Source organism: Heptranchias perlo, chromosome 12 (assembly GCF_035084215.1).
Source record: "Heptranchias perlo isolate sHepPer1 chromosome 12, sHepPer1.hap1, whole genome shotgun sequence".
Lineage (NCBI taxonomy): Eukaryota > Metazoa > Chordata > Chondrichthyes > Hexanchiformes > Hexanchidae > Heptranchias > Heptranchias perlo.
Genome location: NC_090336.1, coordinates 21,029,994 through 21,050,166, shown reverse-complemented (window position 1 = coordinate 21,050,166; position 20,173 = coordinate 21,029,994). Strand labels below are relative to the sequence as shown.

General features: G+C 44.7%; 1 protein-coding gene across 4 annotated transcripts in view; it reads left to right on the top strand.

Moving 5' to 3' along the window:
- Nucleotides 1-20,173, top strand: part of slc22a18 (solute carrier family 22 member 18) — a 93,694-nt gene that overhangs the window by 14,619 nt on the left and 58,902 nt on the right. For 3 of the 4 annotated variants that reach the window (XM_067993747.1, XM_067993749.1, XM_067993748.1), the window contains exons 2-4: nt 796-893; nt 8,605-8,750; nt 8,849-8,981. In XM_067993747.1, coding sequence (XP_067849848.1) covers nt 796-893; nt 8,605-8,750; nt 8,849-8,981 — 377 coding nt within the window. The remainder of the gene's footprint in view (nt 1-795; nt 894-8,604; nt 8,751-8,848; nt 8,982-20,173) is intronic. The other variant, XM_067993750.1, reaches the window with a different exon arrangement.

The window sequence follows — 20,173 nt, the reverse complement described above, 5'->3', positions numbered from 1 at the left end:
GATTACATTGTGTGATGGGCAAGGCGTTGCCACCAGATCCAGCAGGGAGTAGCTCTTCTTGAAGGAGGCTGCAGATGTCTGAAACCACCTGCCAACTCAACCTGAGCCTGCGTAGGCACTGCTCCTCAGAGGTCCAAGAAACTCAGCCTTTGCCTGTAGACCCTCTCGCTCGGGTAGTGCCTCCTTATTCCTCCTACCAAAATACACCACCTCACACTTTTATATTGAAATTAATTTGCCATTTACACACCCATTCTGCAAGTTTGTTAATATCATGTATTTTATTGTAGTCCTCCTCAGTATTAACTGTATCCCCCAACTTGGTGTCATCCACAAATTTTGATATTGTACTTCTGATTCCCGAGCCCAAATCATTTATGTCCCAGCACCGGACCCAGCCTGTGGAACACCACTTCCCACCTTCTGCCAGTCTGAGTAGCTACCTTTAACCCCTACTCTTTTCTGTTTTGTAGCCAGTTTGTTATCCATTCTGGTTGATTGGTACTGGTTGATGCTTTTGAAGAGCTGCTGTACAATATAACAAACCTGTTTAATATTTTCCCTGGGTGTAGACCTAATTTTGCAAACCCGTCCACAGACCAAGCTTGTGTTGGATTCGGTAGTGGCGATTGGATAGATTACACTTTAATTGATCAATAACCAGTAAGACACTGCAGCAATGTTACACAAATGTGGAGAGGGCAAACTTAGTCAGGGCTGCAGTCTGCTTTGTTATAGGCTTTAAAGCACTGTACAGCATTATACCAGACTCTAACACTAATGTTTTGTCCCTAGTATTTGTCGAAGAGGTTGGGGATGGATACGGTCATGTTTGGTTATCTACAAACAACGTTTGCTATTCTCCAGTTCCTGGGAGGACCCTTATTCGGAAGGTAAATGACTTGGGCTAGGGAACAGGATGACTGGATTCTCCTAGATTGAATTTCTGTGAAGACTTCATTTTTATGTCAGGGAACTCCCCTGCCGATGACTTTCAACCCTGACCTTCACAGGACTACCCTTCATTAACCCCGATAGTGCGCTTTAATCATGAACCACACAGAGCTCCGCTACATAGTTTACCTCAATCCTGGAACTCGTGAGCTCCGCTACATTAACCTTGACACTGCACCTAAACCCTGAGACTGACACAGCTTTTGTACTCCTGTGGTCCGTAAGATATTTGCCTCTGAACGTATGACATCACTTTTTAGCCTCTCATAATCACAGGCTACCTTTCCTTTTCCTTAGCAATTTGAAAATATTCATCCTGTCCTCTTTATCCTTCCAACTCTATTGCCCATGCATTGGTACTTTTCTGAAGTTATGAAAGCTGCTGTTAACTGTCAAATTATCCATCACTTGCAAGTTCTGGCCAAATCCTTAATCACCAGTATGATGTTTAGCGCATCTGTTCTTGCTTATAATGAGCACGTCTGGATCTATGCTTTTGAAAACTTTTGGATTCAGTTATCGTCACCATGGATATTTCCAAAACCTTTGGCATGTTACACATTTTAAGTGGGTTTTTACCCTTTAGTCTTCCGCCAAAATTATATTCATGACTGACTAGTTTCCTCACAAATTGCTGTATATGTAGATGGCTCATGTTGAGACATTATTTCTAATAATAATGCCAAGTTCTCTCTCCACTCTTCTTTCTCATCAATGACCTTGTCCACTCATTATCCAACCCCATACACTTTTTAAAAAAAAACTGTTCACAGAATGTAGCCATTGCTGGATTTATTGCCATTGCTAATTATCTGGGAAGGTTGTGGTTCTTATTTATTTGCTGCAGTCCTTGTGGTGATGTTATTCCCACAGTGGTTTAGGTAGGGAACTCCCCCATTTTGCTGACTATTCCAATATAGGTTCAGAAAACTTTCTTCAGGACACTTTCCTTCCATGCAGACATCCTTCATTCCTCTTGCAGCCTAATGTTTGAATTGCTAAATTTTAACCTCCTTCATGATCTTCAATGAGGCAATGGAAATCTTCTTTCTTCAAATTCATTAACAGTTTCCTTCATACCATTTTTAATTCTAACCAACGGCTATCATCTCTTTGATAGCTCCACCATTAGTTGTCTTCATCTATTGACCTTCTAAGTCCCAGTATTTCTTCTGATCTGAAATGGAATTCCTAAATCCCCAACTCCACCCCACTGCTAAAGCTGCCTCCAAGAAACTTGGTTTCCTATTTCATGCCAAACACTTCTATTCTTTCAACAATTTCTAACTTTGCAAAGTCCAAGTCTATCCAAGACTTGAATAGTGCCTACATATCAAGGGAGGCTCTTCTAATACTTCTTTCACACTCCTTGGTAAGACACATTAAAAAAAAAACTTGTTGTCTCATGGGTTGTTTTTTTCTCACCTGTAGCTTCTGGTCTTCCTTGCAGTATTTTTTGTGTCACTGTATTTTTATAAATACCACAATGGACAGTGCTCGTCTGAACATTCCTCTCTTCATCCTAACCTCCAAATTTGTTATCCTACATGCTGCTGCTCCTCCTTACATGCCCCTGTGTTTGAATCAAGACTTATTGCATCATGTAATTCATTTTGTTTCTAGAACTTCCAAACAATGGAACACCTTGTCTCCCTCAGTCTTCCCATACCCTACAATCTACATGATTTGGAATCACACAACTGCTATGCCCTGATTTACCTCATCTTCTCTCCTACTTTTTTTTTAAGTCTTGAAGATATCCTGCATTATGTTCTTGGCCCTTCTCCTGCATTTCTGTAAAATAAAAATTAACTCTTGACATTGTGCCTCGATGTTGAATCTCCCAAAGCAGCCCTACATTAATCTGATTATGTGCCTTGGCAGAAGCATCAGAACATCACATTCTTGCTGCCCAATGTTGCCTCACTGGTTGTCAGTGCAGAGACTGAGAGCAGTTTAGAAACATAGAAAATAGGAGCAGGAGTAGGCCATTCGGCCCTTCGAGCCTGCTCCGCCATTCAGTATGATCATGGCTGATCCTCTATCTCAATATCATATTCCTGCGCTCTCCCCATACCCCTTGATGCCTTTTGTGTCTAGAAATCTGTCTAGCTCCTTATATATTCAATGACTTGGCCTCCACTGCCTTCTGTAGTAGAGAATTCCACAGGTTCACCACCCTCTGAGTGAAGAAATTTCTCCTCATCTCAGTCCTAAATGACCTACCCCGTATTCTGAGACTGTGACCCCTCGTTCTAGACCCCCCCAGCCAGGGGGAATATCCAGTCTGTCTAGCCCTTTCAGAATTTTATGTTTCAATGAGATTTCCCCCCCCCCCCCCCCCACTCCCCTCATTCTTCTAAACTCTAGTGAATACAGGCCTAGTCGACCCAATCTCTCCTCATACGACAGTCCTGCCATTCCAAGGATCAGTCTGGTGAACCTTCGCTGCACTCCCTCTACGGCAAGTATATCCTTTCTTGGGTAAGGAAACCAAAACTGCACACAATACTCCAGGTGTAGTCTGACCCAGGCCCTGTATAACAGCAGTAAGACATCCTTGCTCATGTACTCAAATCCTCTTGCAGTGAAGGCCAACGTACCATTTGCCTTCCTAACTGCTTGCTGCACCTGCATGTTTGCTTTCAGTGACTGGTGTATATAAGGGCACCCAGGTCCCTATGTACACTAACATTCCCCAATCTATCACCATTTAAATAATACTCTGCCTTTCTGTTTTTCCTTCCGAAGTGGATAACTTCACATTTATCCACATTATACTGCATCTGCCATGTATTTGCCCACTCACTCAACTTGTCTAAATTGCCTTGAAGCTCCTTTGCATCCTCCTCACAACTCACGATCCCACCTAGTAATAGTTCCAAGTTTGCTGACGGCACAAAACATTTGATTCCCTCATCCAAATCATTGATATATATTGTGAATAGCTGGGGCCAAGCACTGATCCATTGGGTACCCCACTAGTCACTGCCTGCCACCCTGAAAAAGACCCATTTATTCCTACTCTGATTTCCTGTCTGTTAACCAATTTTCAATTCATGCCAGTATATTACCACCAATCCCATGTGCTTTAATTTTGCGCACTAACCTCTTATGTGGGACTTTATATATTCTACCAGTTACATCCTCAAAAAACTCCAGTAGGTTTGTCAAACACTATTTCCCTTTCATAAATCCATGTTGACTTTGTCTAATTCCGTTGATATTTTCTATGTGTCCTGTTATCACATCCTTTATAATAGATTCTAGCATTTTCCCAATACTGATGTTAGGCTAACCGGTCTGTAGTTCCTTGTTTTCTCTCTTTTAAAATAGTGGGGTTACATTTGCCACCCTCCAATCTGCAGGAACTGTTCCATAATCTAGAGAATTTTGGAAGGTGACAACCAATGCATCCACTATTTCCATGGCTACTTTTAGTACTCTGGGATGCAGGTTATCGGGCCCTGGGGATTTATCGGCTTTCAGTCTCGTTAATTTCTCCAACACTTTTTTTACTAATACTAATTTCCTTTTAATTCCTCCTTCTCATTAGACCATTGGTTCCTTGGCATTTCTGGGAAATTATCAGGCTTGCAGCTGAGTCACATAACTAAAGTCAGCTGCACTCAGGAACTGTTCTGTGCAGTGTGGGACAGCATTGAGTCTGGGTTCTGAAGACTGAAAGAAAGTGTTATACGTGGTGTTACATACTCCATCTGTATAAGTCGGATGCTTGTTATTTGCAATTGTTTGCATCAGTATATTGACTCCTTCTATTGTGAGCTGCTTTCACTATGTACAAAGGGCCCAGAAATTACTGTTTTGGGCCAGAACATTAGAGCATGAAGAAGAGTAAAGCTCAGGGCTTTGTAATTTAAAAGTGGAATTATTATGCCGAGGGTTTGAGAGTAAGGGAGAGAAGGTTGTTCTGAATCACTACGTTTATTTTTAGTTTGACTTAAAAAAATTACAAAAGTTTTTTGACAATCTCTCAGTGCCTTTGTTGTTAAACATAAGAATGCAAACTCTTTCAATTATAAGCTCTCAGCCTGAATGAAAGAATTTTGGTTTTAAATTGATCAGCCACACAGTGACTGTGGCACAGCTCCAAGTGAAGACTGTAAACAAATATCAAGGAGCCGAGCAAGTAGAGGGCACCTGTTCAGGGCTTACTTCTGTCTCCTTCACTTTTTAACTAAACAAGGGATACATTAGTATTAGTTCTCTGTTCCATTAGTTTTCAGAAGTATGATTGGTGGCTCCAACTTGAGGATGCTAGAGTTACTCACTGGGGACAGTGGGTTAGACACTCTATGTAATGCACCTGGAGTCAAATCCAGAGCAATAGGTTAAAAGTCTCCTCTTTCTACTGCTTGTAAAGCTCATACATCAAGAATAAGCTACTTGGACGAGACTCTGGAGGGTGGTCAGCACCCATAAAACTATACCGGAAAAGGACTCAAAACCTTCAGAAGAGGACAGGGTTAAAAACTGAGAAAAATAAATAATCTTGGAACAACACTCTTCATACTCCACTAGTGCAACATTTCCACCTCCCACACTATGGTCTTACAGCCACTAAGAACTGGGTTCTGCTGCTCCAAACACTGGCCATAAGTTGGCACTAAATTGGCAGTCTTACTCATAAAAGCCAAAGCGCTAGCGTGGGAGATGGAAATGTTGCACTAGTGGAGTATGAAGGGTACTGTCTGAGGTTTTTTTTTCTCTCCATAGTTTTCACCCTGCCCTCTTCTCCTAAAGGGTTTGAGTCGAGTTTGGGTGCAGTTTTACTCTCCATCCACCCTGCAGAGTCTCACCAAAGTAGCATATTCTTCATGGATGAGCCAAGGCGGTGAGTGTTATTTGGCTATTCTACCATGGTGGGCATTACAGCCAACCTTGATCACAGCATCCACACATATGCACTTTCTAGCAGGGCTTTCTGGGCAGCCAACAGCAGCAGGATCCCTGGCTTTTTTTTCTCCCTATTTCTTCCTTCTCCAACCCCCCCCCCCACCCAGTCCTGGAATGCACCAATTGCAGCGCCCCCAGATGCTGACCTGACACAGATCTAGGGATCAAACCTGGGACTTCCCTCATCTATATACTCTCTACAAAATCATGCAATTACACTGAGCCATCAATCAGTAGTATGTGAATTTTGTAAAATAGTCAATAATGATTTCTTCATCTTGGAGCATTTGACACTGCAGAAGTGAAAGGAAAGCCTGGGAACAGATTATTTATTTACTAGAAGGGTCAGAGTTTAATAAAGCACTGGCTAGTCTGGAATGACTTCTACTGGGATGTGGTATGTGCTTATTATGTAACTATTTCCATATTACAAAGTTGAATCACATGTCCTTTGGTTTTTTTTGTCACTTTTTTTTTTCCCCTCTAATTGCTGCCAACAGCAATTTCTAGGATCATGTACTGAGTCTCTTTATTACCCACTGCATTTGCCTTTGTGAGACATCACTGCTCCCTTCCACATTTGTAGTTAAGAGATGGATTCAGGAATTGTGAGCTATCCTAGTCTTGTTTATGCTCCAAGAAAATCTTATTTTGTCTTTAGGTGATGGGTTGCAGGTTGTGAGGGAGGCCAGAGTTGCAGTTTGAGCTTTCAACACTTTTTTATGTTCTGTTTATGGCCAAAAGACCATTTCCACAAGTAGACCGGTCTCTTATGAACTGAAACCTGTGCATCTGTACATGTCGTGCATGGAACAGAATGTTTAGGATCAACAATACTGACTACTCCATCACTGGGGATACTGTTGGATATGTTGTTGGAGAATTGAGGATAAATAATCAAACTGAACTATAGTAACCCGTAACTGGTTGATGGTCCAACAGGTTACCTGGAAACACATGGAGAAGATGGAACATGAACGAGTTAGGAGGAGTTCTGCTCCGCTCCAGATGGTTTCTTATCAAAGGGAGTGTATACTAGAATGGATATCGACCATGAGTGATTAATTAGTGAATAACTATAGCACTTACTAATTAGCCACAGTATAGTAAGAATACAGGATTCTTTGGAGTAAACATGGTGTCCTTGATAAGTTGGAGACAACTAATCCATAAGGGAGGGTAAAAGGAGTTAGACAAATGAAGGTCTGTCTATGAAATATAACTCATGTTACCATACTAGGGGCCATAAATATAAGATAGTCACTAATAAATCCAATAAGGAATTCAGGAGAAACTTCTTTACCCAGAGAGTGGTTAGAATGTGGAATTCGCTTTGCATTTTGTGTAGTTCTATTTCATATTCTAGTAAACAACCTGTGTGTGTATATTTTTTAAAAAAGGGTGAAGTTGCAAAGCTACATCAGGTAGGAGCAGCAAGAGAAACTGAATGCTACATTTGTATTATATAGATTGATCACCTATGCTATATGAATAAAGTCTGTTCCGTATACTCGAGTGTCTCATGCTTACTCAAAGCGTGTTGCCAGAACCCAGAGGGAAGGAGATTGACTCAACAGCTACTCATCAGGTTCTCCTTTGAAAGGAGGACAATACCATTCCATCAGACTAGTGTGTATAGCCTAAAACTAATGGTGAGAATTATTCTCGGGTTGCATAATGCAAAGAGGCAGTAAACTCTCCCAAGATATAAAGTATAGTAATAGACTTGCACAATATGTGAACTGTTTCAAAATGGAAGAAGAGGCACTCTGAAGTCCTTTTTTTATATAGTGCTTTTCAGTAGTTTCTGACTTAGCCTTTGATGGGAGTTGACCTTTGTGAAGCTCCTTAGCCCCTCATGTGGTAGAGGCAGGGGAAAGCAGGGAACTGAAGACATGTGGCTGTCCTTCAGTATACAATTGCCATTACTTTGATGTTAAAGAAGGCCCACTTGATGGTCAGATTTTTTTTTCCTCACTGGTCTGGCGATTAAGACGTTAACAATCTTTAACAGTTGGATGGATAGGATGTGAGCTGTAGCTTCCTGGCCTTCAGATGGTAATTGGCTTTTGAAACTGACAGTAATTGAAACTGTAACTTTGGCTTGAGCCGGAGTTTATCTTTTAAAATACTCATTATCAATGATTTGATTAGCTTTTGCTTAAAAAGGGGTCTGCCAAGTGGAATTTTGGTAAGGGAAGACACTTCCGCTTTAACTCTAGCTATTTTGGAAACTGTCTTGACATAAAGGTACAAATTTCCTTATTTGTTACAGGATGAAAGCTCTGCTTTTGCCACGACTGGAACATTTCTACCTTTCAGCTACCTCCACAGCAATAACAACTTGCATTTATACAGCACCTCTAATGTAATAAAACATCCTAAGGCGCTTCACAGGAGCGTTATTAAACAAAACTTGACACCGAGCCACATAAGGAGATATTAGGATAGGTGACCAAAAGCTTGGTCAAAGAGGTAGGTATAAAGGAGAGGCAGAAAGGTTTAGGGAGGGAATTCCAGAGCTAAGGGCCTAGGTAGCTGAAGGCACGGCTGCCAGTGGTGCGCGATTAAAATCAGGGATGCGCAAGAGGCAAGAATTGGAGAGATGTTAAGGATTTTACCCAACCACTATCCAGTGTGCTTTCCACTGTTGCCCCATCGGTTATCCACTGTTGTTAATTTGTGAGTGTGCAGGAATCTTTGTTGTAGTATTTTTATTTTTTCTGCTGACAGGTTTGGTGATTTGTTTGGAGGACGTGCTGCCTTATTACTAGCGTACCTCTCCGCAGGACTCGCCCACGTACTGATGGGACTCTCGACCAATGTGTCCATGCTTTTCCTTTCCCGAGTGCCCTCAATCTTCATGCACGGGATGCAAGGTACTGTGATACTTTTTTTTTCCTTCCATTTTACTGCTTGTCTCTTCTGTATCTGATATTTTTTAAAAATGCATTTCTTTCCTTTTAAACCCTCCCAGCTGCTCAGATGGTTGTGACTGACCTCTCTGCTGAGTCAGAACGGGCAGGTGCCCTGGGGAAGCTTGGTCTCTCGTACAGTGTAGGGATTATCATTGGTTCTTCAGCTGGTGGTTTGCTGATCTCTACGTTTGGGTAGGTATGAACTGTGTGAGAGTGAGTTAGTGAGTGAGAGGAAGGCTCGCTCAGGCTCAGTCCCAGTGTCCTGCACTCATTCACTAACAATAGCCACTTGGGCATGGTGTACTAGAAAGCAGCCAACCTCAATGGAACTGGTGCCCAGCATGAGTCAGCCCCTTAGGGAGACGGTGGAAAAACATTTCGAGGGGTGGGGGGATTTCGGTTTTTTTTTAAAGCCCATTAAGGTGCTCCTATATTGCAGTACTTTCTCTTTTTTTTTGCTCCAGTACTTTCTCATTGAAGCACTGACTTTACAATTATAGAAAATTTATGGCACAGAAGGAGGCCATTCAGCCCATCGTGTCTGTGCCAGATAATTTCTCCTTTTTTGTCTGCAGTTGCTTTTCCCACTAGATGTAAAAGTTTTTGTTCCCACTAACAATTTTTTCCTTGCACCACTGAAGGTGCTGATTTCCTGATTGGGTATGGATCCTTGGTGCCATGACTTATATGCATGTAAAGGTAAATGTGTTTTGGCAGGTTATTTGACCAGGGTGGAATAGTGGTGGGCAGAGACATATCATAGCTGAACCCAATCCTGCCCTTGCCTGATGTTCCTACATGTGCTTTCCAACAGTATGCAGAGGTGACCCACCACAGTGTGCAAAACTCTTTTGGAAATCCATGGGACGCCTCCAATCACAGCCACATTGATCCAGTTCTTACTAGGTGTCTACACAACTGCACTTTCCAGTAAGGTTCAGCTTGAGTTAAAGCATGGCCTGCTCTCACACTGTGTAATCAACACAGTTTATAAAAATCAGGCTAAAAAACGTACAGCTCCTTTTTTAAGTTAAACTGGTTTCTTAATGGATCAGGACTCTCATTGTACTGCGAGCTTTAACACCAAAAACAATTCTAATTGTATGTTCACCTGAGAGTTTGATGTGTCAAAGTGCTTCTAACATTAAAAAGTGTAACTTGGTCAACCCCACAACTGACCTAAAAATCAGATTTAACCTCACTCCAAAGGTTACATTGAGTAACTGCATTGCTTTGACTGCTCCTACCTTTCTTAACCATGCATGCCTGTAAGAGGCCATGTTCTGATTCTGTAAGGAGCAGTGTGTTTATGATAATGTGAGGGGTCCAGTTTAAGATGATAGTGCGCGCAATGTTGACTATGTAATGGATGACCTTTATTGTGTCTGTCATTACTTCTTTGCTGTGCTTTAGTGATCTGTTCTTGCTCTCTGTTGGATCTTGCTGTGGGTCAGAATCGCTTTGTGATGAATATTTTTTCCTTTCAATATTGGGTGATCATGAACTTGTTTGTGCTTTCTAGGAAATGAATAAAACTATCCTCCCAGGGCCTGGCTGGTATCTATGTATGCAACAGCAGGGGGCAGCAAAGGGTTAGCAATAGATCTAAGGAACAGGAGCAAGGCTCTGGATCAGCCCAGTACTGGGCTGTGCTGGGCAGTACTCTGGGATGGGGAGGACAGGGTGAGCTTGATTTTCCTGCCTCTGTTCTGGGATCAGCTAGGCTCTGCCATGCATCAGTGAGACATGACACAAAAAGAAGATTTGAGGTGCATGGCTTCATTCTTTGTGCTCTTCTGCTGTACAGAAATACTATTGTGTATAGCAGAGGGCTGAAGAAGTCGTAGTTTGAGGTGATTTATAGAAAGAAAGACTTGCATTTATATAGCACCTTTCATGACTTCTGGACCTTCCAAAGTACTTTAATGAAGAACATTTGAAGTGTAGTCACTGTTGTAATGTAGGAAACAGCAGCAGCCAATTTGCACACAGCAAGATCCCACAAACAGCAATGAAATAAATGACCAGCTCATCTGTTTTTGACATTGGTTGAAGGATAACATATTGGCCAGGAGACCAGGGATAACTCCCCTGCTCTTCTTAAAAGATCCTGTGGCACTATTTTGATGTCCACCTGAGGGCAGACAGGGCCTCTGAGAAACAACACCTCCAACAGTGCACCACTGCTTCAGTGCTATCCTAGATTTTTGTGCTTAAGCCTTGAGTGGGAATTGAACCTATAACTACCTGACTCTGAGGCAAGAGTATTACCCAGTGAGCCACAGCTAACATCATTAAAGGAGCTATCTGTGTGTAGGAGTATGTAACGTCAGTCACTGACTACTAAATCCCCCAGGAGTTGTTGGTGCTTGTTTTAAGGAATTAAAATGTGAACATCTGTCTGCTTTATGCAGGCTTTCAGGTGGGTCGCAGACATGAAACACACTCATTGTTTGTACTATAAATAGTGGGTAGTCTTGAACCAACTGAGTTAGTATTTAGCATTGAGCTTTCTGGGAACATTCACCCACTTGCTGACTGGAATTTTCCCTGAGGGCGCTGACTCTCGGACAGCTTCAAGTGCGCAATTTGTTCACCGATGTCTCATTCAATTAATCTGCGAGCCTAGATGAGGAGTTTGGACAGGCTGTTACCCATGGAATGTATCACAGTCAAGTTCGATCGTGTTCCCACCTGACAGCTTCTTGTGCATCTTCCAAGCCAGAATGACTTGTTGCCTCCCAACATCTGCCCCAGTTAAGGCTGCACAGACCAAGGGTTGAACCTGGGACCTTCTAGTTTGTTTCGCTCAGTACTACACTGGACAGTTAGGACTTGCTTTGCTGTAACCAATGTCTCAAATGAGAAAGTGTAGAGAGAGACCCTATGCAGGTACCAGCCAAATGTGAGCAAGGATATTTCGGTGACTAACTGCGACATCACTGCAAAAGAAATTCCACTGAGCTACAGGTGTACACTTCTGCGATGATGAGTTGGTAAAAGCTGTAAGAAAATGAGCCATAAAGACCAAAAGGTCTTATGCTTGCTCTCTGGTCTGTACTGAGTTTGGTGTTGCCACCCAGGTGACGATTGGGCCACCACAATCGGCCTTGACGCCCTTGGTTAAGTAAGGGAAAATGGTTGAGGGTTCCCCCTGCAGACCACTGTCCAATGACCTCTGTTGAAAAGTGCCCATGTGGTTATCGGTTGAGGATAGGATTGGGATCAGCTGTGAATATCTAGCTGACACTCGGGTAGAATTTCCATGGCAGTTCCCCAAACTCCTGCAGTTAGTCCAGTGGAAGCCCAGGAGAAATGGCGTAAAAGGCCGTTTCTGCTGAGATTCCTGGTGACGCTGTCTAGGCTTGCAGGTGAAGAATGGCCGCTTGGGCTGATGGCCGTGGACCATTACCTCTGCGAAAGTCAGCACCTTCAGAACAGAGAGGAGCCGAAAATAAGCGAAGAGACAATGAAAGTGACCCACCCATCGACTGGGAAAGGCAGCCACCCTATTATTATGACTGCTAATAGTCAGGCCCCTCCTTCCCATTGATCCCTATACACCAAAAATAAGCAAACTCCCTACACCTGGAATACTCCTAAAGCAGGCACAGCCATGACAAGAAGGCTGAATGTACTAATCCACTCCATCTGTGAAAACCATGTAATCAAAATGCACATATAATATAATGTGAATGTGTTTTTAAAAAAAAAACTTTGACCTCAACTCCACTTTCCTGTCTGATCCCCATATCCCTTGATTTCCCCTAGTCCAAAAATCTATTTATCTCAGCCTTGAATATCTTCAATGACTCAGCATCCACAGCCCTTTGGGCTAGAGAATTCCAAAGATTCATAACCCTCTGCATGAAGAAATTCCTCCTCATCTCAGTCTTGACTGGCTGACCCCTTATCCTGTGACTATGCCCCCTAGTTCTAGACTCTCTAGCCAGCATCTACCCTGTCAAGCCCCCTCAGAATCTTATATGTTTCAATGGGATTACCTCTTATCCTTCTAAACTCCAGAGAATATAGGCCCATTCTACTCAATCTCTCTTCACAAGACAACCCTTTCATCCCAAGAATTAATCTAGTGAACCTTCATTCCACTGCCTCTAAGGCAAGTTTATCCTTCATTGGATAAGACCGAAATTGTACGCAGTACTCCTGGTGAGGTCTCACTAAAGCCTTGTACAGCTGTAGTAAGACTTCCCTACTCTTGGCCTTTATTGCAAAGGGATTGGAGTACAATATGCCACCTGCTGTACCTGCATACTAACTTTTTGTGTTTCTTGTATGAGGACACCCAAGTCTCTCTGAACAGCAACATTTAATAGTTTCTCACCATTAACAAATATTCTGTTTTTCTATTCCTACCAAAGTGAATAACCTCACATTTCCTCCCATTGAATGGCGGAGCAGGCTCAAGTGGCCGTATGCCCTGCTCCTCCTATTTCTTATGTTCTAACATCCACTAGATAGACTCACGCATGAACATTAGTCATTTTGATAACTAGAATATGCTAGTGTCAATTAAACCATAGTCCAGAAAGAATCAGCGCTTCAGGAGGGGAGGAAATTGGAAAGCAAAAAACATGCTGGTTCCATTTGGAAAGTAGGCCAGACACACAGAGCATCAAGGGTACTAGATGATCCCAGCATGGAGCCACTGCATGTTTTCAGCACATTTTACAATTACGCCCTCTGTCCTTCTGCAGCAACAGGTATTTCATTAATATAAGGCTGGCTTTCAACACTGATCAGAGCTACTTGGACAAGTCCCATCGTGCCCCTAGACTTCCTCCCTTGTATTGGTTTCCGTCTCTCTGTTGATGTTTCCATGGTAACATTATCTCAAAATATTTCCCTTGATACTAGAATACGCCTCATGTAGTAATGGGAATTCAAATATGTTATGGGAGGTCCAGGCCATGATGTATATAGAAACAGCTCAGTTACATGTTATGCACTGAATATTGGGGGTGTAACGAAACAGGAATGAGAAATATCCTCATGGGGCTCAATTTTAGCTCCCCAATCGCTCAGTATGTAAAGTTGATGCGGTACTTAGCCAAATAGATCCAATGATCCCAGGTGTGACATCCTCATTTGTGCTGACTTATGCGATCTCATCCAGGGCAACTGCGGGGTTTGGGGGCACAATAAGCCTCACACCTGTGGGTTGGAAAGGGAAAATTGGCTAGGGTACCCCCTCCTGATCACTATCCAGTGATTCCTACTGGAAAATGTACATGTATGGACATCGATTGAGGACTGAGTCAGATCTGGCTGTCATGGCCATCACAATCAAATCAACTGCCAACACTTGCGGTCTGGGCTCACGTGAAGAACAAGAAGAACAACTTGCATTTATATAGCGCCTTTAACGTAGTAAAACGTTCCCAAGGTGCTTCACAGGAGCGATTTTCAAACTAAATTGATGCCAAGCCACATGAGATATTAGGACAGGTGACGAAAAGCTTGGTAAAGAGGTAGGTTTTAAGGAGCATCTTAAAGGGGGAGAGAGAGACAGAGAGGCTTAGGGCCTACGCAACTGAATGCACAGCCGCCAATGGTGGAGCGATTAAAATCAGGGATGCGTAAGAGGCAAGAATTGGAGGAGTGCAAAGATCTCGGCGGGTTGTAGGGCTGGAGGAGGTTAGAGTTAGGGAGGGGCGAGGCCATGGATGGATTAGAAAACAAGGATGAGAATTTTAAAATCGAGACGTTCCCGTAGTGGGAGCCAATGTAGGTCAGCGAGCACAGGGGTGATGGGTGAACGGCACTTGGTACGAGTTAGGATACGGGCAGCAGAGTTTTGGATGAGCTCAGGTTTATGGACGATGGGAGACCAGCCAGGAGAGCATTGGAATAATCCAGTCTGGAGGTAACAAAGGCATGGATGAGGGTTTCAGCAGCAGATGAGCTGAGGTGGGGGCAGAGCTGGGTGATGTTACAGAGGTGGAAGTAGGTGGTCTTGGTGATGGAACAGATATGTGGTCGGAAGCTCATCTCTGGGTCAAATAGGGCGCCACGGTTACGAATGGTCTGGTTCAGCCTCACAGTAGCCAGGGAGGGAGATGGATTCGGTGGCTAGGGAACAGAGTTTGCAGCAGGGACCAAAGACAATGGCTTCAGTCTTCCCAATATTTAGTTGGAGGAAATTTTTGCTCATCCAGTACTGGAGGTCTGACGAGCAATGTGACAAATGAGAGACAGTGGAGGGGTTGAGAGAGGTAGTGAAGTAGAGATGGGTGTCGTCATCGTACATCTAACGTGTTTTTGGATAATGTCGCTGAGGTGAGGTGAGGTGAAGTGAGATGAGATGAGAAATACGAGGGGGCTAAGGATAGATCCTTGGGGGACTCCAGAGGTAAGGGTGTGGGAGTGGGAAGAGAAGCCATTGCAGGTGATTCTGACTACAACTGGATAGAAAAGAATGGAACCAGGCAAGGGCTGTCCCACCCAGCTGGTCTACGGATGAGAGACATTGGAGGAGAATGGTGTGTTTAACCGTGTCAAAGGCTGCAGACAGGTGAAGGATGAGGAGGGATAACTTATCAATCACATAGGATGTCATTGATGACTTTGATGAGGGCTATTTCAGTACTGTGGCAGGGGTGGAAACCTGATTGGAGGGATTCAAACATGGAATGGCGTGAAAGATGGGTACGGATTTGGGAGGTGTCAACACGTTCAAGGATTTTGAAGAGGAAAAGGAGGTTGGAGAAAGGGCAATAGTCTGCAAGGACAGAGGGGTCACAGGTGGGTTTTTTGAAGAGGGGTGTGACAATGGCAGATTTGAAGGGAAGGGGGACAGTACCAGAGGAAAGGGAACCGTTAACAATATCAGCTAACATGGGGGCCAGGAAGGGAAGTTGGTTGGTCAGCAGTTTGGTGGGAATAGGGTCGAGGGAGCAGGTGGTAGGTCTCATGGTCAAGGTGAGCTTCGAGAGGGCATGAGGGGAGATAGGAGAGAAACTAGAGAAAGATGTGAGTTCATGACCAGGGCAGGGGAGAATCTTGGGGCAGTTTGGTTTGGTGGGCTGAGGAAAAGGAGAGCAGAGGCAGCTGAGCGGATGGTCTCAACCTTAGTGACAAAGAATTCCTTGAGCTCCTCGCACTTTTCATTGGAGGTGAGGGCGGAGGGGGCAGACGAGAGGGGTTTAAGAAGACTGTTTGTAGTGGAGAAGAGAAGCTGGGGGTTATTTTTGCAATCCAGGATGATCCTGGCATAATGAGGAGAGTAGGATCTAATAGTACTTTAAGTGATCCAGCCAGATCTGGCGCTGAATGGCTTGGCTAAACCAGTTGTCTGCAATAAATGTTCAAGTCTGCATCCCTTGGACTTAAGGGAGTGGAGATGAGGGAACGATCAGGGTGAGACTGTAATGGTTTTAATGGGGACAAGAGCATCAAAGGTGGAGGTGAGGGTGTGATTGAGCAGATCGGTAGCTGCAGAAATGTCTTGGTGAATGGAGGGCCAAAGACTAGACAGTTGGGAATTTGAAAGTGCAGTTGTAAGTGACTTGGAGGAGAATTTTTTCCAGGGGCGGACACAGAAGAAAGTGGGGTTGGGAGGGGGAATGCAGGTGGAGAGGGATACAAGGAAGTGATCAGATATGGCTTTATCCGTGATTGACATGATTGAAGTAGAGAGACCACATGAGCTGGCAAGGTTGAGGGGGTGGTTGTGAATATGGGTAATGGAGAGATTATGGGAGGATAGGAGGGCTGTGAACTCAGAGGAGAGGGAGCATAATGAGTTGAGATTGAGGTTGAAATCACTGAGGATGAGAAGTCGCTCGGTGCAGAGGCTGAGGGAGGAAAGCAGTGAAGATATCTTGGTGAGAAACTTGGCATGGTACTTGGTGAGCGGTAGAGAATGAGGATTTTGAAGGAGAGGTGAAATGGGTAGAACAAGGTGAGATGCTCAAAGGAAGAGAAGGTGCCAGAGGCGTAGAGGGACAAACCAAAGTGTGACTTGGTGATAAGGGCCACACTGCTACGGCAGGGGTCTGGATGGAAGATGTAGCCAGGCGGGAGGCTTCATTAAGGGGGATGGTATTGTCACCCGTCAGCCAGGTTTCTGTCAAGGCCATGATATCAATGCAATCATCCACAATAAGCTCATGGATGGCAAGGGCCTTATTCACAACTGAAAGGACATTCTGGAGGGAGATGCGGAGAGGGGCGGTAATAGGTGATCTGGCAGAGTCCGAAGGGTCAGTGCTGGGAGGGGTGAGTGGGACGGGAAAGAGATTGGCAAGATTAGCCACATGCAGGCATGTTGGGCAGAAAAGTCGGTGCAGGAACGAAAACAGTTGGGCTTGCTGCTCGTAAGGAGGCAGCGGCGAGTGCCTCGATGGACCTTCGGAGGATGCCAAGAGAGGCACAGAGGGAAGCTGTAAGCATTCTCTAAGAGGGAGTCAAGCCTGGGTCGGTGGCAGGAGAGTAGGGAGGTCGAGGAGTGCTGAAGGGTTGAGGTAGGGATTTGGGGGGGGGGGGGGGGCAGAGTACCCGAGAGGGGAGAAATGAAAGGAAGCATGACGATAGGAAAGAGGGGCCTAGCAGGGGTATAGAGAAAGAAAAAAGGTGAAAAGAATGGGCATTGGATGAGGTACCTGAGGGTGTCTGGTATGCATAGAACCGTACCCCAGCGTGAGTTAGAAATAGCAAAAAACAAAACCAGGACACCAGTCAAATCTCGTTTCCACTGCCTGCAGATCAAGACCCTGTACTCTACCCCATGTGAATGCTTAAAATCTGCTGAATTACACTGACTTGGCTGACTCTTTTCCCTTCATACGATTCTGAGAACTTCTGTCTTAATCACTGAATATTAATTCCAAATTTGAACTTTGAAGCAGTATTGAAAAGGAGCAAAATGGGGTACAGGATAATAGACAGCCCACAGTGACAGAATTGTATTCCACCACAATCTGTAACCTCATGGCCCGGCATATCCCTCACTCTACCATTACCAACAAGCCAAGGGATCAACCCTGGTTCAATGAGGAGTGTAGAAGAGCATGCCTGGTGAAGCTACAACACAGAATTACATGCATGCTAAACAGCAGAAGCAGCATGCTATAGATCCCACAACCAACAGATCAGATCAGAGCTCTGCAGTCCTGCCACAACCAGTCGTGAATGGTGGTGGACAATTAAACAACAAACGGGAAGAGGAGGCTCCATGATCATCCCCATCCTCAATGATGGCCGAGCCCAGCCCGTGAGTGCAAAAGACCAGGCTGAACCATTTGCAACCATCTTCAGCCAGAAGCGCTGAGTGGATGATCCATCTCGGCCTCCTCCCAATATCCCCACCATCACGGAAGCCCATGTTCAGCCAATTCAATTCAGTCCACATGATATCAAGAAACGGCTGAGTGCACTGGATACAACAAAGGGTATGGGCCCTGACAACACCGCGGCTGGAGTGCTGAAGATTTGTGCTCCAGAACTAACCACACCTCTAGCTAAGCTGTTCCAGTACAGCTACAACACTGGCATCTACCCGACAATGTGGAAAATTGCACAGGTATGTCCTGTCCACAAAAAACAGGACAAATTCAATCCGGCCAATTACCGCCCCATCAGCCTACTCTCCAGTGTCAGCAAAGTGATAGAAGGTATCGTTGACAGTGCTATCAAGCGGCACTTACTCACCAATAACCTGCTCACCGATGCTCAGTTTGGGTTCCGCCAGGACCACTCGGCTCCAGACCTCATTACAGCCTTGGCCCAAACGTGGACAAAAGAGCTGAATTCCAGAGGTGAGGTGAGAGTGACTGCCCTTGACATCAAGGCAACATTTGACCGAGTACAATTGAAGTCCGTGGGAATCGGGGAAAACTGTCCGGTGGCTGGAGTCATACCTAGCACAAAGGAAGATGGTAGTGGTTGATGGAGACCAATCACCTCAGCCCTAGGACATTGCTGCAGGAGTTCCTCAGGGCAGTGTCCTAGGCTCAACCATCTTCAGCTGCTTCATCAATGACCTTCCCTCCATCATAAGGTCAGAAGTGGGGATGTTCGCTGATGATTGCACAGTGTTCAGTTCGATTTGCAACCCCTCAGAAAATGAAGCAGCCTGTGCCCACATGCAGCAAGATCTGGACAACATCCAGGCATGGGCTGATAAGTGGCAAGTAACATTCACGCCAGACAAGTGCCAGGCAATGACCATCTCCAACAAGAAGGAGTCTAACCACCTCCCCTTGACATTCAATGACATTACCATCACCGAATCCCCCATCAACATCCTGGGGGTCACCATTAACCAGAAACTTAACTGGACCAGCCACAAAAATACTGTGGCTACAAGAGCAGGTCAGAGGCTGGGTATTCTGTAGCAAGTGACTCACCTCCTGACTCCCCAAAGTCTTTCCACCATCTACAAGGCATAAGTCAGGAGTGTGATGGAATACTCTCCACTTACCTGGATGAGTGCAGCTCCAACAACGCTCAAGAAGCTCAACACCATCCAGGACAAAGCAGCCCGCTTGATTGGCACCCCATCCACCACCTTAAACGTTCACTCCCTCCACCACCAGCGCACTGTGGCTGCAGTGTGTACCATTTACAAGATGCACTGCAGCAACTCGCCAAGGCTTCTTTGACAGCACCTCCCAAACCCGCAACCTCTACCACCTAGAAGGACAAGGGCAGTAGGTGCATGGGAACACCACCATCTGTACATTCCCCTCCAAGTCACACACCATCCCGACTTGGAAATATATTGCCGTTCCTTCATTTTTGCTGGGTCAAAATCCTGGAACTCCCTACCTAACACCCACACAGACTACAGTGGTCCAAGCCTGGATGTTGTCCAGGTCTTGCTGCATGCGGCCATGGACTGCTTCATTATCTGAGGGGTTGCGAATGGAACTGAACACAGTGCACTCGTCAGCGAATATCCCCACTTCTGACCTTTATGATGGAGGGAAGGTCATTGATGAAGCAGCTGAAGATGGTTGGGCCTAGGACACTGCCCTGAGGAACTCCTGCAGCAATGTCCTGGGGCTGAGCTGATTGGCCTCCACTACCTTCTCAAGGGCAACCAGGGATGGGCATTAAAATGCAGGCCTAGCCAGCGACACCCACATCGCATGAATGAATAAAAATAAACAAAAAAAGTACAGGATAATAGATAGTTGCTGGTGATTTACATCCATGGTCATGACTTGGCATTGCCTATAGAGTAATTGATAGCTGACAGTGTATTATACACAAGGTAATAGGTAGATAGCTGGCAGTGTGTTGCATGCAGGAAAACAGATAGCTTGCTTGGTTTTAATTGCAGGGTAATAGCTGGCTACATAAGTGTGTTACACACATTGGTAATGATGACCAACATTGTCATGCGTACTGGGCACTAA